The sequence below is a fragment of the Mucor velutinosus genome (assembly GCF_035048745.1).
Source record: "Mucor velutinosus strain NIH1002 chromosome Unknown tig00001547, whole genome shotgun sequence".
In the NCBI taxonomy this organism is placed as follows: Eukaryota; Fungi; Mucoromycota; class Mucoromycetes; order Mucorales; family Mucoraceae; genus Mucor; species Mucor velutinosus.
Window position 1 is genome coordinate 1,195,202 of NW_027041901.1, and position 27,223 is coordinate 1,222,424.

At 39.5% G+C, this 27,223-nt stretch overlaps 10 protein-coding genes across 10 annotated transcripts; 4 read left to right on the plus strand and 6 right to left on the minus strand.

The window, feature by feature from the left end:
- Window positions 1–1,871: 1,871 nt before the first annotated feature.
- ATC70_006834 (uncharacterized protein) lies at window positions 1,872–4,512 on the minus strand (the record flags this gene model as incomplete). Its single annotated transcript, XM_064826102.1, has 11 exons — window positions 1,872–1,937; window positions 2,000–2,272; window positions 2,325–3,292; window positions 3,355–3,438; window positions 3,494–3,560; window positions 3,629–3,685; window positions 3,743–3,830; window positions 3,903–4,011; window positions 4,064–4,082; window positions 4,139–4,252; window positions 4,312–4,512. 11 exons carry the CDS (start codon window positions 4,510–4,512, stop codon window positions 1,872–1,874), a joined length of 2,046 nt encoding a protein of 681 aa, XP_064687616.1.
- A 446-nt stretch (window positions 4,513–4,958) lies between these two features.
- ATC70_006835 (uncharacterized protein) lies at window positions 4,959–6,641 on the minus strand (the record flags this gene model as incomplete). Its single annotated transcript, XM_064826103.1, has 4 exons — window positions 4,959–5,058; window positions 5,117–5,909; window positions 5,997–6,332; window positions 6,392–6,641. The coding sequence occupies 4 exons, from the start codon at window positions 6,639–6,641 to the stop codon at window positions 4,959–4,961; spliced, it is 1,479 nt and encodes a 492-aa protein (XP_064687617.1).
- A 1,152-nt stretch (window positions 6,642–7,793) lies between these two features.
- On the plus strand, window positions 7,794–8,078 carry ATC70_006836 (uncharacterized protein; the record flags this gene model as incomplete). The annotated part of the gene is made up of 1 exon (XM_064826104.1): window positions 7,794–8,078. One exon carries the CDS (start codon window positions 7,794–7,796, stop codon window positions 8,076–8,078), a length of 285 nt encoding a protein of 94 aa, XP_064687618.1.
- A 32-nt stretch (window positions 8,079–8,110) lies between these two features.
- Window positions 8,111–8,806, minus strand: ATC70_006837 (uncharacterized protein; the record flags this gene model as incomplete). Its single annotated transcript, XM_064826105.1, has 4 exons — window positions 8,111–8,303; window positions 8,366–8,475; window positions 8,532–8,599; window positions 8,659–8,806. 4 exons carry the CDS (start codon window positions 8,804–8,806, stop codon window positions 8,111–8,113), a joined length of 519 nt encoding a protein of 172 aa, XP_064687619.1.
- Window positions 8,807–10,030: 1,224 nt separating this feature from the next.
- Window positions 10,031–10,822, plus strand: ATC70_006838 (uncharacterized protein; the record flags this gene model as incomplete). The annotated part of the gene is made up of 1 exon (XM_064826106.1): window positions 10,031–10,822. One exon carries the CDS (start codon window positions 10,031–10,033, stop codon window positions 10,820–10,822), a length of 792 nt encoding a protein of 263 aa, XP_064687620.1.
- Window positions 10,823–10,890: 68 nt separating this feature from the next.
- On the minus strand, window positions 10,891–12,268 carry smd1 (Sm snRNP core protein Smd1; the record flags this gene model as incomplete). The annotated part of the gene is made up of 3 exons (XM_064826107.1): window positions 10,891–11,857; window positions 11,918–12,090; window positions 12,155–12,268. The coding sequence occupies 3 exons, from the start codon at window positions 12,266–12,268 to the stop codon at window positions 10,891–10,893; spliced, it is 1,254 nt and encodes a 417-aa protein (XP_064687621.1).
- A 2,735-nt stretch (window positions 12,269–15,003) lies between these two features.
- Window positions 15,004–16,809, plus strand: ATC70_006840 (uncharacterized protein; the record flags this gene model as incomplete). The annotated part of the gene is made up of 2 exons (XM_064826108.1): window positions 15,004–16,112; window positions 16,173–16,809. 2 exons carry the CDS (start codon window positions 15,004–15,006, stop codon window positions 16,807–16,809), a joined length of 1,746 nt encoding a protein of 581 aa, XP_064687622.1.
- A 1,019-nt stretch (window positions 16,810–17,828) lies between these two features.
- On the minus strand, window positions 17,829–19,927 carry ATC70_006841 (uncharacterized protein; the record flags this gene model as incomplete). The annotated part of the gene is made up of 6 exons (XM_064826109.1): window positions 17,829–18,430; window positions 18,490–18,679; window positions 18,739–19,332; window positions 19,395–19,539; window positions 19,605–19,743; window positions 19,801–19,927. 6 exons carry the CDS (start codon window positions 19,925–19,927, stop codon window positions 17,829–17,831), a joined length of 1,797 nt encoding a protein of 598 aa, XP_064687623.1.
- A 577-nt stretch (window positions 19,928–20,504) lies between these two features.
- Window positions 20,505–21,059, minus strand: SDH4_1 (membrane anchor subunit of succinate dehydrogenase, Sdh4; the record flags this gene model as incomplete). The annotated part of the gene is made up of 1 exon (XM_064826110.1): window positions 20,505–21,059. The coding sequence occupies one exon, from the start codon at window positions 21,057–21,059 to the stop codon at window positions 20,505–20,507; it is 555 nt and encodes a 184-aa protein (XP_064687624.1).
- A 2,839-nt stretch (window positions 21,060–23,898) lies between these two features.
- ATC70_006843 (uncharacterized protein) lies at window positions 23,899–25,739 on the plus strand (the record flags this gene model as incomplete). Its single annotated transcript, XM_064826111.1, has 6 exons — window positions 23,899–24,169; window positions 24,237–24,510; window positions 24,578–24,629; window positions 24,695–24,802; window positions 24,861–25,057; window positions 25,112–25,739. 6 exons carry the CDS (start codon window positions 23,899–23,901, stop codon window positions 25,737–25,739), a joined length of 1,530 nt encoding a protein of 509 aa, XP_064687625.1.
- Window positions 25,740–27,223: the final 1,484 nt, after the last annotated feature.

The following is a 27,223-nucleotide window of genomic DNA, read 5'->3' on the forward strand; positions in this document are numbered from 1 at the left end:
ATGGAACATGTCAAAACTTACATAATAACAATCCCTCCTACCTCCTCCCCTTAACTCACATTTTATACGTACTCGCATCATACATATATCTCTAATCTTAGATATCTCCTCGCCCCCCTTTTTTCATTCATTTCAATGTATATATATATAAAACGGTACATGTCCTTTTTTTTTTACTGCTTCCAATTATCAGAAGTTGAATCAAAAGAGTTTCTTGTAGCAACTTGAACTAGTTTTGTAGTTTACAAAAGTGTTTAAAGCGTGGTCTAAATAGTAAGAGTCAGATAGACTATCCAGATTCATTGATTCATTGATTCTACGATAATAAACCTCATAGCCTTCATTATGGGCTACCTAATTATATAGTCCCCGGATATCATGTGGATGTCAATTATCTCTTGACAGAACAAAACCAGTTTAATCAAACAAGGCAAGATCTGCACAGTGTATGATGACAGGTCTCTAGGCCAAGGATTACAGCTGCTGTTGGACTCATGTTGTTACATCTAATTTCGCTTTCGACCCTTAATGTTAAATCAAAATACAACTAATTTGAATGCATTTGAGCACCACTGTCTTTTTTTTTCATAAGCTATTTCGGTTCATGCCAAGGATGCTAACGGCTACTTCTATTTCTGATACTTTTGACACCTTTCAATATACATATTTTGCCAGTGAGCCACTTCCCATAGGCTTCGCTTATCGAGGAGCATGGAAAACGACGGACATTGCCTTCTGAATACCGAGATTTAATGATTTCAGTGGTACATTACAGCATCCCAAATTTCTTAGGAAGCTACAACGTAGCTCAAATCAATGTATCTAAAGCATATGGTATTATCCAGCTGCCTTTTGAATGTAGTTACAAAAGTATTAGATAATAGATGCAGACTATCTATCGCGTCTAAAATGCCCAGTGCACCTTACAACTGCCATCACCTCTTTAAGAAGCTGTATCATTGTGCTATGATACTGCGATACAACAGTACCACTCAATTTAATATTTCCAACTGAATATTTGGATGTAACAGCACGCTCTGAATCCAGATTAATGCATACAATGTCTTTACGTCTTTGTACCATAACAAAAACGCGCCTATTGACAAGCAAATGTATGAAACACAGCCAAATTTGATTGCTTTCATGCCTTTATATCTTGGCATGTAGACCTTTTCGAGCCACCGGAATAACGCCAAACAATTGGACTTGAGTAGTAGTAACTTCCTGACACCTTTGCTCAACTTTTTGGGGACCAAAAAAACATGGCCAAAAATCGACCAAAAACCATGAGGGGTACCTCATGCTTTTCATTGAAAATCAAACGATCGCATTTTTCACCTTGAAAATGAAGACTTTTACTATGGAATATATTAAATTAAAATGTTTCTCTCGACCCAAAGCAACTTCTGAAATTACTTTTACGAGGTTTTCATATGCAAAATTTTGATATTTTGGCCAAAAGCCTTATTTCATACTTTCTAAAATTGCTCGATAGGTTGAGTCAAAACATCTATTACAGATAGCACCATTGGAAGCGCCTTGAAAAGTGTTTCAAGAATGTATTAGGAAGCGTAGGGTGATCATCACAGTTTATATAGTCGAATATCACAAAATAGAAGAAAGAAGTCGAAAAATGACGAAATCTGTCCAATCTTGAATAGAAAAAATAAACTGAGCTTGAATTGATTTTAGCGGGTGGCGCTGGTGCTGGCTGACCTACTAAATGCCTTTCTGACGATGATAATGATGATTGGGATGCTGATTAAATGGGGATTATGAATTCGAAAGGACTACCGCTTAGCTTGAATACTTTATTTTGATATTTGAGTATACTATATAATAGATATCAGTTAATTAAACAGAGCTATACTCTATAATTTAGCAGATTTGATGTATTCCAAGTTGTTTCCACGATGAAGGATTTCCAATACCAAGTTCTACACAATGGACAGTATTATTAGAAACTACTACCAGTTTTATGCAAATTTAATTCACTTACTCCGAGTTTAGCTTTCTCTTCTTCACCATTGACGGGATTCCTTTGAACAGCGTCCCACAATGCTTCGTAGGCACGGCCGTCTTGCTTACCCAAAGCAGAGTTGAGTTCTCTGTCAGTAAAGCCAAAACCATCTGTCAGCGGTACAGCATTGTTAGAGATTTTAGAGATGGCTTCACGGTATTTCTCGTTTAGTCTGCTGAGATCTGAAGGATGGATAGTAGCAGTGGATAGGAAGGTGGCTAATGATGAATAGCCCAATGTGGACAAACAAAACTAAATAATCCATAAGCATTACATCAAGCTGTGTTAGTAATCAAATACTTACCAAGTCTGAAATGGCCTTCAATGTAGGAGCCAAGTTGGCATATTCAGAAGCTTCCACTGCCTTTATCTTGGCAATCAAAGTCTTGAGAATCAAATACTCGGCATGCGCAAGGTTGATTGCCCAACACTCCATGTTCAAATCAGACCACTCTCTTCCGTTTTGCAACTGTTGACCAAGATCAGCAACAAGACGAGCAGAGCGCATGCTAAAGAGCTTGAGCTGCACCTCAGGATCCAAAATCTGTTGACTGACATCTTCAAATCGAAAGACTTGATCCGTTCCTTCAACCAAAGTATAGAGGTATTCAGCCGTGGTGGATGTAACTTGCTTTCCTTTGACGACATTCTGCAACTGCTTAAGTAAGAAGCGAGCGACTTGTTGGGCCAATACAAAGTTATCGCCTTCATAAGTGTTGGATGGCACAAAGGTGGCAAACAAATCAGCGACACCACTAAAAATGGAGTAGCCATGGCCACCCATAGCTTTACGGCATTCCTCTATGCCATCAGTAGAGCGACGCGTGCTCCAACTCTTGAGAGCACAAGAAGTAGCGTGGATTTCAGGCAGTAGCTTTGCGTCGTTGGATTCTAATTGCGCCATGAGTTGGTTGAATTGAGAGTACAAGCCCTCGCCAGCTATAATAAGAGCGTAAGCATTGGCTAAAAGAGGCATCAATCGATGTTGAACAGATGAATAGGAAATAACTTGAGATTCCAGTTGATTATTATCGGATTTGAAGGTAGGAGGGTTGTGGAATTGACGGCGCACTGTACAGTAACGAATTGCAATGGTGGTGGCCTTTGCCAACTTCCAGCCAGCGTCAGTAACAATATCCACACGAAGCTTTACCATGCTGCCATAGGACAGTTTGTTGTGGACAGGAGGAATGTATTTACCGTCATTGGTAACTTGAGCAAACTTCATAAGCATATTTTCTCGAGGAATACGAACATTGTCAAAGAGAGCATCTGTATATTGATTGTTAGTTATTTGCTTCATAGTTGGGCATGTACTCTCAACATCCACTTACATCCGTTGTCTGTAGTAGCAAAACCACCGTAAGCCTTGGGTCCAATGTCGCCTACTCGAACACCCTTGCAAGGCTTCAAATCAACTATGAGAGCAATTAGATCATCTACACACGGTGCATTTCGTATTATTCAACTTACTTGGCGATCTGATGGGAACGATGAATAGATGAGGACCGTGTGATTTTCCAGCAATCACTAGTTGAGCCTAATATATCCGCCGAAGCCATAAATATCCAATGCTTGAAGCGATTACTGGGAATTTTTTTTTTTTACCTGTACAACAGCGTGCGTACTGGCGACACCCAAACCACCAATCCACCATTTAGCAGCCTAGAATAGGCTGTAAGGTGAGCATCAAGGGCCTGAGAATAGCACTGAGATACTTACAGTCAGATCTGGACTATGGATAATGAATTCGTCCGACTTTTGATCGTACACAGCGACAGTGTTCAATCCCAATACATTGGAGCCATGACTAGCCAGCATGTCAATTTTACTCTAGATTCACATTGCCACACACACACACACACACATTTCATGTATTTACCTTAGTTCCGTTTGTGCATAGCAGCCAATGATGGCATGTCTCTTGGATGCGTTATACCACTTTTCAACTTGCTCGGCTGTGCCTTGTGATTTAATGACAGGCATGAAAGCTGTGGCAAAAAGATCAATATTTGCGCATAAAAATAGTTTACATGTGTGTACCTGAATAATGAAGGGCAAGCTATGAAACAGTATGAGTAAAGTGACGCATACAGATGGCATGCCGAATGAACTTACAGGTGTCAGCATTTCAAGCTGTCTGAACAAGGTGGCAAACTCTTCGTCGCCTAGGTTTTTCTCTTCAATCAAGTCGATCAATCGCTTTGAAATGAGCAACGATTGATACAGTTGCTATATACGTTGAAATCCTATTTAGACAAGAAGACCTCTGCATAAATGGATATACATACTTCTTGACGACTTTGGAAAGGGAACTTGGATTTGTCGAATAGGGGCTCTTGCTCTGCTAAAGCTCTCATTTGATTCAACTTTTCAATGGCTTTTGGGCCTCCACGAAGCAAATGCAGCATGGATTCACTGGAGAAATCTGCCTTTTTACGAGCATTTTCAATGTCTGCATTCATTTGAACCAAGTGCTTGTTTTCTGTCATTTTCAGTAGGATGCGATGATTGTGAAGAAAAGGAAACAAGGAGAAAGCATTCAAAAAGTACCTTCTTTTTATAATCCAAAGGACATTGGCCGTTTCCCTGTATCACATGATATGTAACCCCACATCCTATTCTCCATGCACATCCAGGAGACAACGAGACATAAGGGCGATTTGCACCAAATGTGGGTGAATGTGTTCCGATATCGTTTGCATGTATCTGTCCAAGAAACTTGTTTATAGGGCGCTGTAGGATGCTGATCTTTTTGAATCAATTTTTCTTTCATGTGTAGTAGCAAACTAGATCTTGTCAGCCACTAAACTTCAAATAAGGTAATTTAATGCAATCGCCAGTGCTGTGTATTATGTGATGACTATTCACACGCGACAAAGTTTATTTTGGAAGGGATTTGATTTCGCCAATATAATAAATAAGAGGAGGGAGTGGCTTAAACAGTGTTTCCGTTAGAGTCAAACTTGTGAGTGGCTGTCCATTGATAGTAGTATAAAAGAGCAATGGTGGGTTGACCAACCACACAGAACACGATCCTATGAAAAGCAAAATGTGAGCGATAAATAACAAACAAATCATATATACACCACTCACCAAAAGATGGTATTACCAAGCGAGGTGCCTTTGCCTCTCCATTTCTCGATGCCATGTGTGATTGCAATTAAGGGGATTTGGCCCAGCATGCCCCAGAATGCGAATCCAGTGATGGAATGAGTGGGGATGCCTACCAACACTTCATGCAGCAACGCAGAGATCAAAAAGACCAACAATTGACAGACAGCAGGTGGGACTCCACGTTGAACAGCTGGAATATACACGTGACGCTTGAAGAAGAGGTACACAGGTCTGTTCCAGAGACGCCAGTAAGTTGCCAAGTTGCCAGAGTTCCACCAGGCCAAGTAGAATGTGCGATCGCCAAAGCGCAATACCTCTGCCAATGCATTCAAGAAGGCATGGAACAGAGCATAAAACATAAGCAACCAGATCACCACAGCTGTTGTTGATAATTTCAATACACGCTCGACAATGGTAACAAACTTTTTATCCTCCAATGCTTGGATCGAATTGGCCAATGTGGGTTTCGCATATTGCTCGGTCAACACATACATCATGACAAGACATGTAATCAGTTCGCCAACACGCTTAAAGAAGAAGGACTTGCGGAACTTTTCTGAGCGAGGATAGGATGGCTGATAGCACAGAGTTGGAGCAAAGAAGGCATACAAGAGATTTTTGGCATTGACATTGTTGGGATAAGCAGCATCTTCGGTATAGAAATCTTCGGATTTTCCCTGCACAAACGCCTGGCGCAATTCATGATTGACCAGAGCAAATGAGGTCAATTTCAAAAAGGTAATCAAACAAATAACAATAACACCTGAGCCAACTATACAAGACATTGAGTGTGAGAATGACAAGCCAAAGAAAAAAAAAACCCAAACCCAAACCCTCGAAACACACGCACACAACTTACCCAATGGATGGTAGATTTGCGTATACGCAAGATAAGAGGGAAAAGTCAACAAGAATACAAGATGAGATACATGTGTTACTGCCACAACTCTTTCCAGAATAGCCAGTTTTTTCAAGAAATCAGGTTTGGCATTTTTGGCGGCTACTGCTAGTTTGCCCATGCCGTACTCCACAACTAGAGATATTAATAGACTGAGAGGAACGCTCAACCAAGCCAGCATAAAGAGGCCAAGATCTCGTACGGGTATATGGCTGTGATGTGGGACTCCAATCAAAAGACCATACTTCATCCAGTTTTCAATGATCAGTCGAATGTTGCTGGCGCCTAGAACGAGCACTGTATCCATACTGTTTAGCAACATTTTCTATCCATTCTCACCAAAAAGAAAGACTTACTGCCTAGTCTTAGAAACCCACTGTAGTTTTCGGGCGGTGCTTCCTTGGATAGCACGGAAGCCTTGGTGATTGTGTGAATGGGCAGTGTATGCGAGTAGCCAGCATAACCCTTCTTTTTGTCCTCCTTCTCCTCTGCTATCGTTGACACTCTTTTGCTTGTAATATGTAGATCTCGTTTTTGTCTCGAGTCTGATTGATCGTCCTCACTGTCTGTCACTACCTTTAAAGGTCTTTTCCTAACACTTGCCATGCTTGTTTTGCTTTGTTTTTGAAGACTGAAAGAAAGAGAAGAAGAGGAAAAAGAGAAATCTTATCGATCTTGACAATTTTCTTGTTTCCATATATTTGAAACGCCGTGTTGTGTTTCCTTTGGTAACGAACTTCATATATACTGTAGAATCACATGCTTTTTCAAAAATGTCGATTATATACTTACAAGATGAAACTTGTTTATAATTGAAAATGTAACATAGAAGCTTAAACATTAGAATAGGTACCAGCATCAGGTTAATCTTTGTCATCATCACGAATGTCGCATCTAGTCGTAGTAGAGCTCGATTCTAATCCTTGGTGGTTGGATTCTACCAATATTACACCAAAGCACGTGCGAATCAGTGGTTGATTTAATTTGAATGTTGTTAATACGATACAGGGTCCCACTCTTCTTTTAATAGCCTCGAGGGCTTTGCGTACAACAGGCAATTCGTCAGAGCAAATGTTTGGAAGTAAACCGTTACAAATTGAGAGATTTTGCATCTTATTGCGCACATCTCGATTTTGTCAAATGCCAATGCAATTTGAAGCATTCTCCAAGATGCGATGTTTCTGGAGACCCTGGATCAAGACGTAGGATCATACTGCACTTCAGGCTTATGCTTTTAAAGCTAACGTTGTTGAAAATAGAGATGATTGTGCGACTATTATTGCTTGCTTAGATCTGTATATACTATGTTTGTAAAAAAGCGTTCAAACATATGCTTTACTGAGGCCAATAACTACAGAAAGTGGCATTTTGTTATTTACGAAACGCTGATATACCGTATTTAATTCTCTGTTATGGGTCAACTTTGCAAATGCTACGAGAAATGGCTCTCCTTTACCACCCTAAAGACTGCAGTTTACGTGGCAAAATCTACAACCTTGTTTTTTTTTTACTATCAGCAACTCATTTACAATAGTTCTTGCTCACTATACATTGTACAGATGCCAGAAAGAGAGGGCTAGTTGAAAGAGACGACTTCATTCTGGTTATTCCAATCGAAATGTCTGTGACTAATAAGATTTCATTCTATTCATGCCCCACCAGCCTGCCTCAGAGTGACGAGTAAATAACCAAACAATGAGATATCAAGTCTTGCTTCTCTTTCACTCCTTTGTACACACACACATACACACACACATTATGCTCAGACACAGCATCCGTCGCACATACACATCCCTCAATAGACCTGGCCCATTGCCGCTCGGCAACAAGAAGCAACAGCAAGAAATGCTTGATCTTATCCGAAAGAAGCAATCCCGAGATGCTGCCAGTGATATTAACGATATTCACGACGATGCCATCAAGAAGCCTAGACCAGAGTTCACTGGCGACGTAAACCCAAAGACCGGTGAGGTCAATGGTCCAAAGAACGAACCTGTCAAACACAACGATTGGAGTTTTGGTGGAAGAGTTACAGATTTTTAAATAAAGGAATGGGGGTATTTATTTGCAGGTATTTACTGCGCAGATGATGATTTCTTTAGTTTTGCTTGCCTTGCCTTCTTTCTTGCGTGATATTGTTTTCTATATGATTCGAATCCCTCTTGGAACTGCTTGGGGATCTTTGTCAAAAAGCTCAATCCACCGCCTTGTTCCGTGTTGAACTGTAGGTTGAATGATGATAATGCAATGTTGCAGTGGGGCACAAATCTGGAGGGCATGAAAGATGAATACCCGGCAATACACACTGATCCATGCAAGCATCTACTTACTTTTGCGCAAAAACAATCTTCTCAGAGTACATGCCAGACCGATAAAAGAAAACCAAACCACCTGCCACACTCAGTAAAGTAATTGTGTTTAGTAAATGGAACATGAACACCTATTTTTTCGTTCAACATGAGTATGCTATCACACTGTGCAGTTTAACACACTTACTTTGCTTGGATCTATGAACACAGCATAAAAAAAATAAGCAAGCGACACAAACAAACTGACCAAGAGAGCTATGAATATGAACTTTAGCGTCTGTGTTGTGTCTGTGAGAGTGATAGCTGCTATTTACTCTCATATTTTCTCTTTCGCTTAAGTAACCGTGTCATGTTTCCTCGTAATCGCTCTTCAAAGATGACTAAATCTCTGTAGGTTGCTGTATTGTTGTTGCTGGGGGTTCGTGGCCGAGCATCTTTAGCGTTGTTCTTTTCAGCATTCATGTTGGTTAATATAACGAAAAAGGAAGAGAGAGAGAGAGAGAGAAGGCAACGAAAATGGGGTTTGAAATAAGTGGATGATCACCATTTGATGAGATGTTTCTACTCGATATAATTGAACAATTAAAAGAAGGAAAAAAAAAAAAAAAAAAAAAAAAAAAAAAAAGAGGCATCAGTAGGCAAACTTGCCTTCTATCAAGCTTTGCTGCTTTTGCGATGAGCATAGCAATTATATAGCCAGACTTGCTTCTGTATGGAGACATTGCGCATGGCAAATATTCAGACAAGGAGAATATTATCGATATTGCAGCTAATCGTCTTTTTCCCCTGAAAAAGAAAGAGAACATCAGGTTTCAAATTTTCGATACCATATTATGGAGAATTCATGTTATCACAAGACATCCAAACGTATTGCACAAGGCGAGTATCTTTGTGTATGCTGCAACAAGCTGATGAAATGTCCAATCAGTTCTACTTGCTATCAGCATGAATTTCAAATGGCCTTTAGTAGTTTGCTAAGCTATCAATTGACTATTACAATGAAATAAGCGGTATTGTTAGTAGTTTTTAATGTGTCTAGCGGTTTCCTGGCTCCTCTCCACACTGATGTAAGTTCACTGTCAAGATCTGCCCGACAAGCATGCACTGGTGAAATATGTTTCGTGGTTTAAACCAACATCTTGTAATAACCAGAACTATAGCGTCATTTCTGACCGTTAGTTACATTTTTGTGGCATAGGTCTAATGGTATATTCTTCAGGGATTATCTGCCGCTCCCCAATTACCTATTCTATTTATATCAGCCATGAATCGCAACACATTCACATGCATGGTGTCGACATGTACAGGCCAATGTTGAAATTGAAATCCATCTTCGAAGCGCGAGTTTACTTGTAAAGTCAATTGATGGGCTCAATTGGCCTTTTTTTCATCATCCATCAGTTCATCGCGTCTGGGCACTGGCATAATACAAGTTTCTTATTATTAACTCTTCGCTGGTTGCACAAACGAATTGACCTTATTTCATGAAACTGACAAAGGTATGATGCAGTGGTTTGAGATACCGCCCATTCAAGAGCCAGATCAATTGATCATCATGACATAAGTCGAAAGTTTGTTTATGCAAGGAAAAACAAAGAATAAAACATATATAAAGAGCCATTTGTGGAGCATCTCGTTCAAGTTCTTATCAATTAAATTTAATTTTATACACCAAATACACACAAAATGTCCTCCATCTTAGCTAAATCTACTCTCTTCGCCGCCATCGGTCGTTCTACTGCTTCCAAGGCCATCTATGTCCCCGCCTCCTCTCTTCACCTCTCTTCTGTCATCTACCGTGAAACCGTCGTCGATAAAGCAAAGAATGTCGCCGATAATGTCAATAAGAAGGTCGGTGAGACATTAGGCGACGCTATTGAGGGCGCTGAAAATGTCACCAATGCTGCTTCCAACAAAACTGAGGAACTCAAGAGACAAGCTACCAGCAAGTCTGAGGATTTAAAGAACTCTGCTTCTACTGTGAACAAGGAAGTTGGAAAGAAGCTTGGTCAAGGTGTCGAAGTTGCTGAGAATGCTGCCAATGCCGCTTCCAACAAAACTGAAGAGCTCAAGAGACAAGCCTCCAACAAGTCTGAAGAATTAAAGAGCTCTGCTTCCAGCGTCAACAAGGAATTGGGTAAGAAGGCTAGTCAAGGTGTTGAAGCTGCCGAGAACATGTCCAACGCTGCCTCTGATAAGACTGAACAATTAAAGAGAAAAGCATCTCAAACTGCCGAAAACTTGAAGGAAAAGGCTCCTACTGAGAAGAGCATCTTGGATACTGTGAAGGAAGGTGTTGCTGCTGCCGGTAGTGTGATTGATAAGGCTGCTGATGCTGTCGGTCTTGGTGCCAAAAAGACTGAACACAGACTCAATGAAGCCAAGGACGAGGCCAAGGTTGGAGCAAAGAAGGCCGCAAACTATGCTGATGAGGCCAAGGATAAGGCTGCCAATGAAGTCAACAAGAAGTTGAACTAAATTGCTTATAAATATACATCTTTATACATAAATAAAACCAAAAATCATATTTGTACATAAGATTTATTCTAGTCTGTCTCGTATTGCACTAATGCTGTTTCCTCCATATAAGACACGTCTTCTATCGAGCCTTGATGGCAATCCTTTTGACACACAAACACTAAAATGGTGCCAAATTCCATACCGACATTCCAGCTATCTAATACAGTTTTGGCATCCACGTTTTTTACCTTGGCATCAATGGGTTTCGTAGCACCGAGATCCTTGGTCGCATATTCAGTGGTGGGTAGAATCGACAAGATGTTGGGCATCAACTGAAATTCAAACACACGAGGCCCTTTACAGTATTTGCAAGGACTTGTAATGAGCTGTTGATCTTGAGGTCGCAGTCCAGAGTAAAACAACGGCTGTCCATTGAATTCATAACGTACACACTGTGATGGTGCACATTCAACTCGCTCTGTAAATTTCTTGAATTGCTTGTCAACGCCTTTTGGTAAATGCTGTTTTTCATATGCTTCGCCTTGCCATGTTTCTCCATTACTGCCTCCTTCATCAATGTCCATCAACATGTCTTTTTCCATATCCAAATACTCTTTATAGCGACTCATGTCAATGCCCATCGATTCATAGTTGTCTACTCTCTCTTCATCAATGTACAAATATTGCCCAGGAAATTGCGGTAAAGCAGCTGTATCTACAGGATCTTGAATGCCCATTTCGCTCATTTGCGCAACAAGGTCTTGTTGACTGGTATCGCTCTTCTTGGCTGATGCTCCAAAAGGTGTCGATGCCACAATGGATGCTGCTGTTGGCTTTTTCATACCAAAGCCACCGCCTGTAGATGGAGTTGAACCAAATGAGCCTGCTGAATTGCCCCACAAATCTCCCAACTGAAATCCATTTCCAAAGGCCTGTTGTTGCTTGGCAGCAGCTGCCTTCTTCTTTTCCTCCTTTTTACGCTTTTCCTCTTCCTTTTGACGTTGTGCTTTCAAATAAGCTTGATCTACAACATGCGATCGAATCACTGAAAAGCTACAACAGATTATGAGTTATCTAATGTAGAAAATGCGAGTGCTTTGTACTGCGTATTACCTGCCCTCCTTTCTCATACACGATCGTCGATTACAAGCCCACACATACAACACTCGATGATATGGTGACTCTTGTAATGGAACGTAGCTCTGGAAAATCAGATACATGGAACCGTGACAGATGCGGCACTCGCACACCTTGGAGGAAGGTGGTTTGCTTGGCTCAAGCCAAACCTATTTGAGGGGGGGGAGAAACATGTCAGTATGAGCTCAAAGGAACAATGCAACATTTCCTTACAGGCAAGCCACCTAGTTTTGTGATATAAGCATCGTTATCAACTTCAATGCCTCCATCTGGAATACCCAACAAGACGCTAGATTCTTTCTTTGTCTGCTGCTTCTTGTTTGACATGATAAGGTTATAGAAGAAAGAGATCAACGATCACTGAATTTTTTTTTCTGCATTTAAGCTATCCAATGTGACTAGATTGATGGCATTGTCAAAGAAGCCACTTTGGAATAGCAGCCAGCTAGTCATGATCCGCAAGAGTGTGATACTTTCAGTACGGAAACATATTAATTCTTACATGAATATCTACCACAAGAGAACCGTATCCGATATAGTATGAGCACATATATTTCGGAAACGTCAACTATCGCCATAAGGAAGCATGCTTACCACTCAATTATATTATGTCATTATTCGATACGTTTGGTTCTCCCAGACTGACAAAAACTATTCTATCAAAATCAGCCTAATAACGTCGGCCAAAACACTTAAAATTGGTATCATTAGATTTTCCTTTAGATTCTACCCTAAGTTTTATTTAGCTGGAAAGCAGTGTTATTATCAAAATTGCATGATATTAAGGCTGAGCAATTTCAGAAATCCATGAATCCTCATTTGAGCATTTGGAGGCTGGGCTATTGATAGTTTAAAATACTGCCTTTTTCTTTAGTATGTGGCTCAATTCAAACGTAAAATTCGCTATCCTTGTCAAATATAACCTCTTAATTACATGTAACAGATTAACAGGTAAGGTGCTGGCGAACCTTGTAGTGAAAATCGCTAATTCATATCTTGCTTTGCTGCCTTGTAGCAAGCTATCAGATTCTGGTGCTTACTTTGCAGTGCATTGATAACAGTGACGTCTTTCAGCCTCAGCCTTTTATTAGCATTTCTTCCTTTTTTCGTTTTTTTTTATATATATTATACTATGCAAGCTTTCTACTCATAATATAACGCTACCTTTGTTGATTAAACTGAAGTAAGTATGATTAATAACTGTGCAATAGACGTAGGATACAATGTTAACGCGTTTTATACTGTAGTTGTACTTGGAACCGCCCTACTTGGGACCTATTTCTTCTAGTCTTTTTTTGTTACTGCACCCTCGGTAGTGGCCGCTTTGATCGTTTATTGTTGGTGCTTGCGTATCCTTTGGTCTGCTGTCTTTGGTATATACTGGTTTCTGCTCTATCTCGGGCTGTGGTAGGTGGTAAGTAGCTTTTTTCTTCTGGTCCCAATGATATAAAACTTCTCTGGACGTTTGTACTATTGCTTCCTTTCTCGTGATAATGCATTCATGATGTTTGCTTTGTTGCGTTTTCTTTTTCTTTCTTTCGTTGGCTGTGATATGATCAGCTCAACAGTTATCTGCAATACCGTTGCTTTGTATGTACGAACAATAAGCATGATACATTGCTATATATTTGTATTGCCCTGGTAATACTTTGTTATATGGCCGTGGGTTGCTGTTTGTGTTGCCTCTGTCGCTTCACATGAAACAATGTTACTTATTATGTTGCATTAAACACTCATACTACTGTTGCTTCTGCAGTTGTACGTACTTGTGTTGCTTTACATCATACTATTATCATGCACGTTGCTCATGTATGTATTCTTGTTGCCACAACAAGAATATAATGAGAACATCATTGCAGTGCATTGAATACAACAACTTTTTTGTTGTATTTATGATATGCCTTTCTTTCATTCACTTTATGTGAGTATCTCTTTCATGCGTACATACTACTATACTCTTATAGTGTATTCTTTTTTTTCCTTTACTGTACTTTGTTCTATTATGTTTCTTTGAAGCATACCTCTTTATTACGTTGTGGTGGATGTGCCTATCACTGAAGCTCAACAAGACTCTATCCGAGGCTAGGAGGTAGATAGGCTGCCTCCACTTGGTTATCGCTACTTACTTTAGTGATGATTGAGGGTCTCAATGCCTGAATTTAAAGCTAGGTGGTGTAGTAAGGCATGCTCTAGCACTTGAGGGAAGTTTGATGATAGTAACAGCTATTTTGCTATATAGCTGAGCTTAAAATTTTGCCTCACATCAAAACAAGGGGAAACTCTCGCAAATTTTTTTTTTAGGTCAGCAGAGTTTTTAAGTGATTTGATTGGCTCGGAGATTCAGGGACCAAAGGGTTATAAATAGTTGATGTCCTATTGATCTGTCATTTATCATGCTCTTTGTTTTTGTAATAAAAGGGTGTCCAAATAATTAAAGTTTAAATTTTTCTTTATTCAAAAGTATATTAAGGTGCAAGCGTTTAATCTAGCATCCATTGCATAATAGTTCGACGTGAGAAATGTCCTTTAAATGTATTTATGCAAGGAAAATTATATAACAAATACTACTTCAACATAGTGTTTGCGTTGCTGCTACAGCAGTATTATTCTGGAAACCCACTACCAGACAATCTTTCTAATTGTTGGAAACTATAGTGCAACATTGTATGCTTTAAGGAGTAGTAGTATATCTTTTCCTCAGCCATAAATGCCTAGGGTTATAGTTTTATTTGATTTCACAATCTCCTTGCAGAGAAAACCTCGTACGCGAACAGTTATTTATTATAAGCCGTGGACAAGGTTTCACTTTTATCATCTTCAATTGTAAGACATACAATAAAGCATGGTTTTCAATTGTCATGATTTACGTCAATTGAGATCAAACACATTAGCCTATTCAGAAGCATGTCCAATGAAGATTTTTAGAGATGAAAAGCTCTTTATAGTTCTGATAGTAAAAGTCTCTCGATTTGGCATGATTTAGATTCCCTGCCTTTGAAAGCGTGTATAAAGTGAAATGCCTGTGATGCATTTTGAACAGATCTCTTCTTCTAATAGCTACGATGACTCTACTCGGTCTTTTTGCGTTGGGTCTGCTGACCTCGATAACAGTGGCAGAAAATGAAATGGGCCACATTATACAGTACAACGTCGTCAACTTGCTAAACCGAAGCGAAACAATGGGCGTTACAGTCGACAATACCACGTTTCCATTGAAATTGCGCAACAATAATGCAAGAATTCTGTATTCTGGCATGGCACCAGCAGCTAAATCCGGTTACAATTACGTTAAAATCTACCCAAACAACACTGTCGTTGAAGAGTCGTTCAAAAGAGCTCCTGTCATGCAAAACACAGTAAACGAATTCTTCAACCGCACATGGAACAACTATTCTGTCGCTCAGTTGCCTCAGCTTTTCCCACCTCTTCCTGCCATCAAGCGAGTATCGTCTCAACTACACAAGGATGGCCAAATACCATCCATTCACATCTCTGGAAACCAAAAGTTGTTTGATGAAATGCACGGCAATAGCACAGCCGACTTGTCTGTCGAGTCCAGCATTTCATACGTCAGCCTCAACAACACCTTGTTTTACGAGGACGTAAAAGTATCTCTTGCTGGCCGTAGCTCCCGCTGGTTACCGAAGCTCTCCTACAATCTTAAACTGCACAAGCACGATCGCTTATACGGGTATAAAAGAGTCAAACTTCGCGCTTTAGATACGGATCCATCTTATATTCGTGAGCAGCTAGCTTACGATATTGTAAAATCTGTTGGTCTTGCGTCTGCCGAGTTTTCGTATGTGCGTGTCTTTATGAATGACCAGCCATTAGGTCTCTTTGGTATTATTGAAAAATTTCAAGATCCCTGGTTAGCAAATACATTTGCCAATGGAAGCACTAGTTTTAAAAATGGGTATCTCTACCAAGGTGTATTTATGACGCCTCAATCCGCTGCTCAAGGACATATATCTGATCTTAGCTACATCAATAATCTTACTGCATATGGAGACGGACAGTACAAAATCAAAGAGGAAGCCTCAAAGGGCGATAAAGTCGATTGGGAGCCATTGCAAGAGTTTACTAAATTCATCACTACTGCACCTACAAATCAAAGCGATGCTGTAGCTACTTGGAAGAAGCACTTGGATACAGATTCATTCTTGAGATCGTGAGTATTCACTGAAAATACCGCAAAGGCTATGGATGAGCTAATATGAACAATCACTAGAATGGCTCTCGAGGTGCTACTTGGCTATAGTGATGGGTATTTTGCCATGGCAGATAACTATTATGTTTATCAAAACCTGGAGGCAGGCAATTACTTTTACATTCCATCCGATATGGATCTCACTTTTGGTTCCACCATGTTCAGGTTGACTGACATGTGGAGTGGTAACTACAGCACTTTTCCCGGTTTAAAGACCAGACCTTTGATGAAAAAAATGCTCCAGGTCCCTGAATTCAACAAGCAATACAATGAACTACTTGCTAACTTTACAAGCATGTTGATCAACCCAAACAAGACCAACGACCGTATCAACAATCTGGTAGACATGCTCAAAGAAGACGTTGCTTGGGACAAGGCGATCCCTCGTGTTGGCGACAATTTGTTTGGACAAATTGATCCAACAGCGGCTGGCGGTAGTGATAGCAACCAAACATCGAATATCCTTGGCGCAATCATTGGAGGTGCCATCCCCATGGATATAGATCCTGCTACTGCTGCTAACCTTGCGCAACGAATCAATGCGTCCATCCCCTTCATCACAGCTGTAGATGGGCCTACCGGATACATTTCTCTTGCTGGTGTTAAGGAATGGATCAGTAGTATTTCACAAAATATCACGAATTTTTACAATTCTTGAAAATAAATATATAACCAAATGGAATAAATCAATATGGTTCTGCTATGAAAAGTGAATAATGCATGTGCTCTGCTTACACTAATCATATCCAAGGCGAGCGCTTCTTTAAGGTCGGTAGAGGTGTAAATTCCAGTAGTGGATATTGTTAAATCTAGAGGGTCTTGTATTAGATCAAAGCAGCGTATACCAATGATCCTTGCTCGATTCATCATATTTATAAGAAAAAGCGCTGTATTCACCGGCGTATGAGATACTGCATACCTAAGCACTGCAATGAGTTCAGACATCCCGTGAAAGATGCTATTCTTGCCTCTTGCTGTGAGACTCATTTCATTGATGTGTTGAAGCATGAGCTATCAGGAAGATTTAAGCTTAATTTCTACAAAAGATGGCATATTTACAGTCTCGCCCTAAGGTTCAGCGTATTAAAAGCTCATTTCTATTATGTACATTCGACACTTGCAGCTCTCAATTACCCCAAAAGCAATTTATTTGTTTGATTCTGCAACTCTTTTGATAAGCATAGTTTACAGAATGCCCATTAATAATCTTATCGATAATCTAAAGTGTCGCTACTGAAGCATTCTCATTCAACACTGCCCCAAGCAGTTCGAGCTCCCCTGAACTTGACATAGCAGATCCTGAAGTCCCCAATATCTACGCGTCAAGTACGAATGATTGCACGGCCCTTATATAATACTGCCAGGAAGGTAGCACTGATATTATATCACCCATATATATCTCACGGCCTCTTACTCCAGAACAACAACGGGATGTACCAGATACACCAATGCCAAATACAAGCTTTTCTATGATGAGATGAGACGAAGTTGCCGTAAGATCTGTAAGAAAAGCTAGCTGTTTCTAACTTAAGTGTGGTTCTTATAAGCAATCGTTCCAGGAGCTCGAGTATCAGGTTTTTCCTTGTGGCTCCTCGCATCGATATTGTATTTATTATAATCAATCGTAATTCATGCACACACGAAAAAAAAAAATATAAAAAAAATATACAGAAAAGATTATTTTGACATGTTTAGTTTGCCCATCTCCTTGGTCAGTCTTCCTGCAAATCGAGCTTTGATGATTTCTTCATCTGTCCAGCCATTGAAGCCATCTTCTATAGATGAGAGATCATCAGATCCGTCATCAGAGTCGAAAAAATGTGCTGATTCAGTGTGATTCTCATCATCAAATTCATCGTCGGATGCATGCTGATATTCATCCTCTATAAACATGGCAAACACTTCATCATGCAAGCCATCGGCCGAAGATGAAGGTGATGTTTCGCTTGAATGCTTCTTTTGTTGATGTAGCGGCGGCGAGGATGATCGACTATGGCTATTTGAAGAGCCATAGTTCTTTCGTGAAGAGCTCTTTTGGTTGGAGCTACCGCTGAATGAAGTTATACTGAGCCCTTGATGTCCATTCGAGTATTTGGGAGTCGTTGGTGTGCTTTTGTGCGCACCTCTATTGGATTCCACGATGGCGAACGATTTTTGTCTTTCTCGTTTGTTCCAATGCAGACATTTCGATAGAGAATTAAACCAATCTGTTGCTTGATCCTGCTTGCAAACAGTGGGAAATGAGTATTTGGATGCAGTGACCTTGATATGGTCTCCCTCTGAAGCCATTATTAATTAGTTTGCACCATCATACTAACACACTATATATACAACTCACGTTTTAGCTCAATTCTTCCACGTCCATCAAAACTAGCCCAGGCTGTATTTCGGGAATTGAACGGCACGCAGATACGAAGTTCCATGGAATCAGGCACCAAAGTAGGTCTAAATGAAAGGGTATGCGGGCAGATGGGTGTGATTAATGTTGCATGGATTTCGGGATGCGTTAAAGACCCATTTGCTGATAGCTAAAGTATACAAGATGTTAATAATATCCAGTCGTAATTTCTCTTGACGCAAAGCATACGGAATAAGCTGTACTACCGGTGGGAGTTGATATGGCTAGGCCATCCGCTTGTACTGTAGTCAAATGTTTGTTATCTCCAAAAAGCTCTAGTAAACTCATATAGGGGCTTGGTCCCCTATCGATCACTAAATCGTTGATGACTTGATATTTTTCTACAGGCACAGTGGTAAAGCAAGGTATTTGTCTTTTCTCTGCAAACTCGTCTTCTGTTTCATCCAGATCCTCCTCCTCTGTTCCGTAATCTTCGCCATCCACTTCGCCAAACTTTTTTCGATGCTTCTTTTGAAGTTTGTTTTCTGTGCACCAATCTCCAATCTTGATTTTTCCAGTTACAGGATTACGTAAAACATTGCGCAATTTGACGGATTTTTTCTGCCCTTCGCTTTGATATTCTCTTCTGTACACTGTGCAAGTCAATCTGCCCCTCAGATTCACTCGCATGCCGCTGTCCATCACTTTTGTCAGGTATATGTCAAATTTCTCAAAATCGAATGGTGTGAGAAATCCCAGTGAACCAAGGTGGAAGGGGATGACAGGCGGAACATAGGTCTGAAATAGCCATGAGGCAAACAACACTGTCCCATCACCACCAAGCTAACAGCATAAATAAAGCGAGTTAGCTACATTCCCTCAGATGCTCCTAGACTTCTACTCACAGTGACAATGAAATCAAACATTTTTGGTTGAATTGCACATATTTCAGGTGTCCAAAACCCCAATCTCTCCTCTGCTTCTGGGCAATGTTGCAGTATTTTTTGGTATTTGAAGCCCTTTGATGCTTTCAGCTTTTGATCCACAAATCTGAAAAGGGATGAAGCATGGTTAGAAAATCAACATTTAAGAGTTTCCGCTTTACTGTAAGTTACACTTTAACACCTTGACACGCTTTCGACGTCTTCATGAACCAGAGAGCCAATTCCCTGGTCATGCCAATCAATGACATATCTCCCGGCTTGGTGATTACCATGACAGTCTTTGGATTATCCCATTTGACCTTTGTCTTTCCTAGCGCAAGGTTGTGAGTACACATCAACTGTGATGGTCCAATGAAGAGATATTTACCGATCTTTCTGGACACCTCACGCACCACCTCTGCTGTGTCTGATAGTCGGTCTGTATGCGAAGTTTCCAACGCCTGCTTTGTGGTTTTCAGATGTATGGTGTCCACATGTAGCTGCTGATTCTCCATGTTGTGAAAAAGAGGAAGAAAAAGGTGGAGAAGGTTGTAGGCTAATTGTTTCTTTTTAAATTACGATCATACTGGTACAGGGCTTTTTTTTTTTTTTTTTTTTTGTTTGGCATTACTGCATCTGTCGAATGATTTGCACTTTTCTCTATCGATGCTTGCATCTTACTTGAAACGCCCTCTTATTTATGCAGCACGAAACAGCCAAGATCTATCTAGGCCAATCAATCAGCATGTCACCACCATGGATATTGCTGCCAGATTGAATCATGTCTTGAGCAATGCCGCTATCTCCATCTATCTTTCCAGGGACCAAACTTTATGGCAAATAGAATAAGCGAACAATTCTGCTTGCGGATCATCAAGTGAAAAATGCACTCTACAGGCAAGTGGGTGTATTATTCATTATGATGTGATGGCATTTGTTTGCGTGGACATGTGCAATTAAGCTTGCAGTGTTTGTAGAAGACACAATTTTGAGTCGTCTTCTGACATTGTCTTTGCGCGAGCACCGTATACCCATTTAATATAGAAAAAGAGGCGACTGTACAACATCTGATTGTACGACATGTCGATTTATTTATATATCAATAGCAGAGACAGGTACTAAAAAATCGTTATTTGCTGTTGTGCTTTCATTCTTGTAATTTGTCGTTAAACTTGTAAAGAACAAGGGATCTGCACACATGGTTGTATTGACTGTGAGGAGCGGGCGCTTCTTTTTCTTCATTCCCTGCTGCTGTTGTTGTTGTTGCTGAAAGTAGTGGTCAGCAATGCTCTTTGATGCGTTAGAGATTGAATTGCAAGGTGGAGGTGTATTGGGGCTATTCTCTGCACTAGAGAAATTGCATTCCTCATCTTCAGAATCTCGAACCAAGTTTGGCACATTATCAATGTTTAATGATAATTTAGGAGGTTGTATGGTTGGATTTAATTTATAAAGTACAGGCGCTGAAAAGATGTCAGAGCGATCATATTCGTCTGAAGAGTATGTTTCCAGAACAATAGCTCTTTCGGCGAAATGAACAGATTTCATGATACGTTTACGTTTAAGAGAGTTGCTAATAGTAGATGTAGTGGTAGCAGTATAGATTTGATAATTGATTTGCTGATAAGGCGAGGAGATGGAGTTCATTCAATAATAAAATAAGAGAAAGAGAAAGGGGACAACTGATTTGAGAGAGGTGAAAGGATCGTAAAGGATGTGGGTTTTGATGAAAGGAGTGTATATGTATGAAAAGGGTTCACTGAATCAGTCTTGTTGTGAGAAATGTGATTGTGGTGAGAGTGAAATATAAGGGTATAAAGTGCTCCTTATAATGTTATAGCATTCTTGATGAAGAGAGAAAAAGAAGAAAACAAGCGACAGAGGCACCAAGAGACAGCATTTATATACATTTTCAGTCATACGCTTCTAAACAAGTGCTGTTGTAGACCTGTTTTTAGCTTATGCCCTGTGTAATCCGACAAACAGTCAATTTAGCTTTGTAACAGTGTTCTCTACTGACCTCTTTGAAGTTTCCATTAGCGATAATGAAATCAAGACATAATCTATCCTTAATGACCCATCAAGCCAATTTCACGACGAGACGGCGTTCTGTATACATGATACAAATAGTGCATACCTGAAAGGTTTCTGATTTTCGGTTGTGTGGGGTCAAGACATAAATACAGCTCTATTTTTGGCGTTGGTAGCACACTATTAAAAAGAAATTGTATGTGCTACTATACATTAGATGTCTGCTCTTTGCTGTGAAAGATGCCTTGCCATTACGATTCTGTATTTTCGAAAGGATCTATATATAAACTAAAAGGAAGGACTTAATTTTCTTTGTGATGTGAATGATTTCACTCTAAATCCACAAAAGGAACACTCAGTATCTCGACGTAAATCAGGAGCAAACTATAAATCATGCATCAAAATCATATACCAATTAGTGATATATTTAGCACACACACACACACACACACACACACTTGATGCAAATATCTATGGTTGATTGTTAATTTGTTTATGGTGATTGATGTCATGACCAGGGAGCCTTTTCGTCTCGCATGTACCATTAATTTGACAACCTGATCCAATGCTCTTGAAACAGCATCATGTTTTCATGTGATTCCTTTTGGTTATTCAGTCATGTTTCGCACTTGTAATGATTAAGAGATATTCCATCGTTTTATTGTAATAATAGGTCCTGTTAAAACACCTATTTCATTCATGTGAGAGCAATTAGACTTTGATCCTTGTCTGCTTTCGAGCAAGAGACCAGCTTGCGAAGATCCACGCGTTTGAGAAATAAGCCAAGCCAAAGTGATGATTAAAACTACTACTAATCCTTTGTTGGAGAAATGCTTTTTCATCTGTAAAAGACTCGTGCTCATGATTGGTATCAGGTTCCCACTTGCATTTTATATAACAGAGCCTCATAACCACACATCATTGCCAACATGGCAGCAATGTTTAATCTGTAGTAACCGAATATAATAATGCAAGTTCATATTTGAAGCCTCCCCCGAATCAGATAATTTACCATATAAAATACTAGAGCTATTAACCCAAAACCATGCATTCTTTGAAAACCTCGCGTACAAAGCATAGTTAACCTGCTCATTTTGTTTTAGCTGAGTTTGAAAATCGAAAATAGCGATTTAGAGTTACATTCACCAGAAGTTGATCGACTATAGAGGCTGATTTTGCTCTGGTTCTTGAGGCTTCTTATACCACGAGATAAAAATATACAAAGCAAAGAATGCTTCATGTATTATTTCAAATTGATGTGAAATTTCTAAAAAGGGGTTTCTAGTATCAAAAAAAGCTTTAAATGCTGTGTTCATGTTGCTTTACCGGAAAACGCTATTTTCGTTGTAATTTCAACGAGTGGCATTTCGGGTTGTACTGTCAGTTGCTATAGCAAGTGCCATAGATATGTACAAATCGTTCCATCTCAAAGGCGAGAAAGCATAGTCAGACATTGATACAATCCAAATGCGAATAACCTTCTGGAGCCCTTCAAATCACGAACATTGGAAGAGGTCAAAGCTACTATACATCTGACAAGAAAACCCGAGATCGTTACGCAAGATATCGTGCTTGCAGATTGATGTGATATCAGCGAGTTGACGAAACTAAATGTATACTAGATTATATGAATACATTAACATACAATATCGCATCATCGATGTGAGCAAGGTTCAAAGAGATAAAGTATGATAACATTGGTGATTTATTGCTTAATATGTTAAAAATATACAGGGGTGGATAATGTACTCTATGGCGATAAGCCCACTGATTTTTATAGGAGATAAACTGAATCATGTGTGATCAGAAGAGTACACACGCACAGCGTCGAGGGCTGCGTTTAAGGGAGATCACCGTTATGATGCTGTTTGCTGAGTGGTACGACAATGTCACCTAAATAAATGCAGTGAGCTTTTCTTTCGCATCTGATTCACTAAAAGGGCATTACAACCGGGGACAACGGAAAATGATAAATCAGGAAATCTTGTCTGGGTGAAGAACCCCATTTTCATATAGATTGTGTGCTGTATTGCGCTCATACTCTACATGAGATAAGCTTTTTTGATAGTACTCAGGCACGACATGGCAGCCGCACTGGAAAAAACACACACACAGATTTGCCATATCAAGGAGAGCGATTTGGCAAATCACTCTTTATACTATTTATTACTATATTTTACAAAGTAGGACATTCAACGTGTTTATAGAAATGATCACAAGCTCAAAACAGACCAAGAATATGGCAAAATGTGTAACAATCATGGCTTTTTTTTTTCTTTGCTCGGGAACAAAGATTGATTATATTCGCACACACATTTGGTATTGGGAATCTAAAGCAAGAACAAGATTCAATAACTTTCTTGGATAACAGATAAGTAAGGTATTGCGGCACACTTCTTCTCTTTTTCTTTTTTCTTCTCATTCTCACCCATTTTCATCTTTCCTTTACATCACAATGAGTTCAATAGCAACGAGCAGCGATTACGACAACAACAACGGTCTATGGAAATATCCATCTGTCACATCATCGGCGCAGAGCCATTTGACAAGCAGCAGCGCAAGTGATAGTTTTCTTTCCATGGACTCATTCGAGAAGGAGACAGCAGATCAATTATCATTCATAACTCAAAGATCAGAACACTTCAATCAGTTACTGGACGATTTAGCCATTATCGATGAAATATACACGACATTTGAAGATGATCAAGTGGAATCAGAACCTTATGGTATGTAACATTATGTATTATATAATGTACATGAGAAAATTGTTCTGATTCGTATGTCTCATATTAGAAAGACAGGTGGCGGATGCCGCAAGGAACGTCGCACAAAAGTTGCAGCTTGTAAAGCAAATGTGTCAATTGGAGGAGCAGCATATCAATGAGATGGAGTACTTTTTATACTATTATCTGGAGCCTATCGATAATTGGATACACGAATCATCCAATGCAGACATATTCCAGAAACATCCTGGTTTATGCTCTGAGAAGGCATTAATTGACTTGTTCCAAATCACAAAGCAAATTACAAAAGCACATCAAGAGCTATTTCGAGGACTAAAAGACAGGTAGGCCACATACATAGTCAGCTGCAAAAAAAAAAGAAAGGAATCGATGCCTAATAGATCTCTTCAGATTAGAAATGTGGGGCCCAACGCAATTCATCTCTGACATATTTGCACATTTCGTAAGTTATCCAATACCCAGTTAATACCAAGACTTCTCCACAACTAATGACTTGAAATGCTATAGTTCGAACGCACAGCAGCTTACGAGAATTATCTAAGCATATGCCCTAATACAATTGTAACAATCGACACTCTCTACAAGAGATCGTCGGCATTCACAAAATTTATGGATGTAAGACTGAATAATATATACTAGCACGTTGTAATGACACTTAATACCATGCAATTAGAGCTGCGTATCGCGGGCGAATACTCAAAGCTTCAAAGATATTTTATTCTATCTCAAAAAGCCCATAATGCAAATATCAAATTACCACCTTTTGATCACACAAGTTGCAGCAACAACAGAGCCATCACATCCCGACTATAGAGCTCTAGTAAAAGTACAGGAGAAATTCGTTCAGCGTGAGTCAGAGTGGAGAGCCATGTAGGTATATCTCCACCAAAGATTGAATGATTCACTAATGACATATCGCTATAGCACAAAAGACAGATTGGCTCATGTTCGAGTGCTGGAAGCAAACTGGTCAATAACCGATAATCCTGCCTCAGTTACGACTTCGCGTAGACTTTATATCACTGGCTTATTGACCAGAGTAGACATCTCAAATCCACAATCAACACAAGATACGCGCACTTACCTATTATACAACGACATTTTCATGTACTGTCAAAAGATCAAAGCATCCAGCAGCAATACCAACAAGAAAGATAATAAAGACAAGCTCGTCTATAAAGGCATCATCAACTTGAAAAGCGCTGAAATCACACCATTCACACCAGAGAATCTTGCCAAAATATCTAAAGTGAAGAAGACCTCTGGCCTAGGTTCATTTATGCGAAAATCATCAGACGCTCAATCACAGAATGCAGCAGAAGGCACTGTTGCTGTATATGGCTTTGAAATACACGCAAATGAGACTTCGTTGGAAGGCATTACTGCGCTCCGAGGTGACGGATTAGGCGTATCATTTCATACAGTGCCAGGACACAAAGCTGGGAATGGAATCAAGCGATTATATATCATGCGAACACAAACAGAAGGGGAACAAAATGCATGGATTTCATTACTTCGCAAAACAAGTGTACAAATGACACGAAAAAAATGAATAAACACTATACTAACTATTATCGAGAGATCTTCGCCCTGAAACGCAATACTTTTAATATTGAAACCTAATGTGTTGTATGTATTTTGGGATCTCTATTTTGAGATGAAGACTTTTGAGCGAGTCGTTAACTACAGGGGTTTACATTTATAACTTGAACCTACCTTTTCATGTTCTATAAGCATCTAGATGTTGTGCTTTGATCAGGTATTATCCTTGAGCTAAATCTTCGAGTTACACTAGGATAGTTACATTCGTTTGATTTATAGAATGGATACACAACATTTAGAGCTAGTAACCATTCAAGAAGATCTTTCCCAATTCGTCAAGAGATGCAATCCTTGATCTCGACGCGACATAATACTACACTATGGCTCTATTGCACAGGCACTCATGTTCTCATGCTTCTGTGCAAAAATTTGGGCTTTGCTGAACGAAAACATGGTGATCAACTGCAGCAACGCCGATTGAATACGCAAACCATTGTGTGTAGGTTATTTTAGTCATTGTCAAAGTGGCCATCTGAATGTTTCAAGCTCTAGAAGCTCTCAATTGAAGAAATACCACTCTTTACACTAGATATAATCTCTTGGCACACAATACAATAGGGCAAAATGGCCAGTTGTTTGTCTGGACTATCAAGCAGGCTAAACGCAATAGAAATTCAGGATGTGCCATCTTTTCAATAGCAGTTTCTAATCTGACAGGACAATGAGATGTAAAGAACTAGACTTTTTAAAAATACATAAAGACAATCCGATTTGACATCTATGTTTAGTTTATACGCTAAAGGTCTGTCAAAAATTTTTCGGTGTATATTTTATCATGGATAGAAATGATATGAGCGCTGCTGGCAGGGACCGTCGCTAGGTAATTAACCTTTTTCCAAACCGATTATTCTTGGATTGCATCATTTCAATACTAGCTGTGGTAGCAATGATCATGTTATTGAAATGATGAAAATGATGGTATAATACTCATTTATTAAAATTGCAATTGTAGCTGTAATATGACACTGCATCACGTCACGTTAATAATCATATGTATGAACAGTTTGGATGTATACTTGTTTATAAGCTTTTGATTGGATTTGTGTCATTTGAGGTTCCTTGAATTCCCAAAAGGAGCCCAGGTCAAAAGAGGAATGATGGCATATACCACGTTATGAAAATGAAACATTGCCCATAAAGATATACACGTTCGCGAAAATCACGTATTTAAGCTTTTGTGCCTTTCTGATTTGATAAAATTAGATTCACAGTGATGCTATTTCACGGCATTCATCTCGGTCAAAGGATCAATCTCATCAAGTCTGATGTATCATCAAGATATCCGGGTCCCCTTTTTTTTTTTCGTTATTTCCATTTAGTCAGACAAGAAAGGTTTTCACATACAATTAACTTTTGATGATTTCCCACTGGCTATGTTTAATAGAAATCAATAAGATTTTGAGACAAAGCAAATCAGATCCTCAGACGTAGATC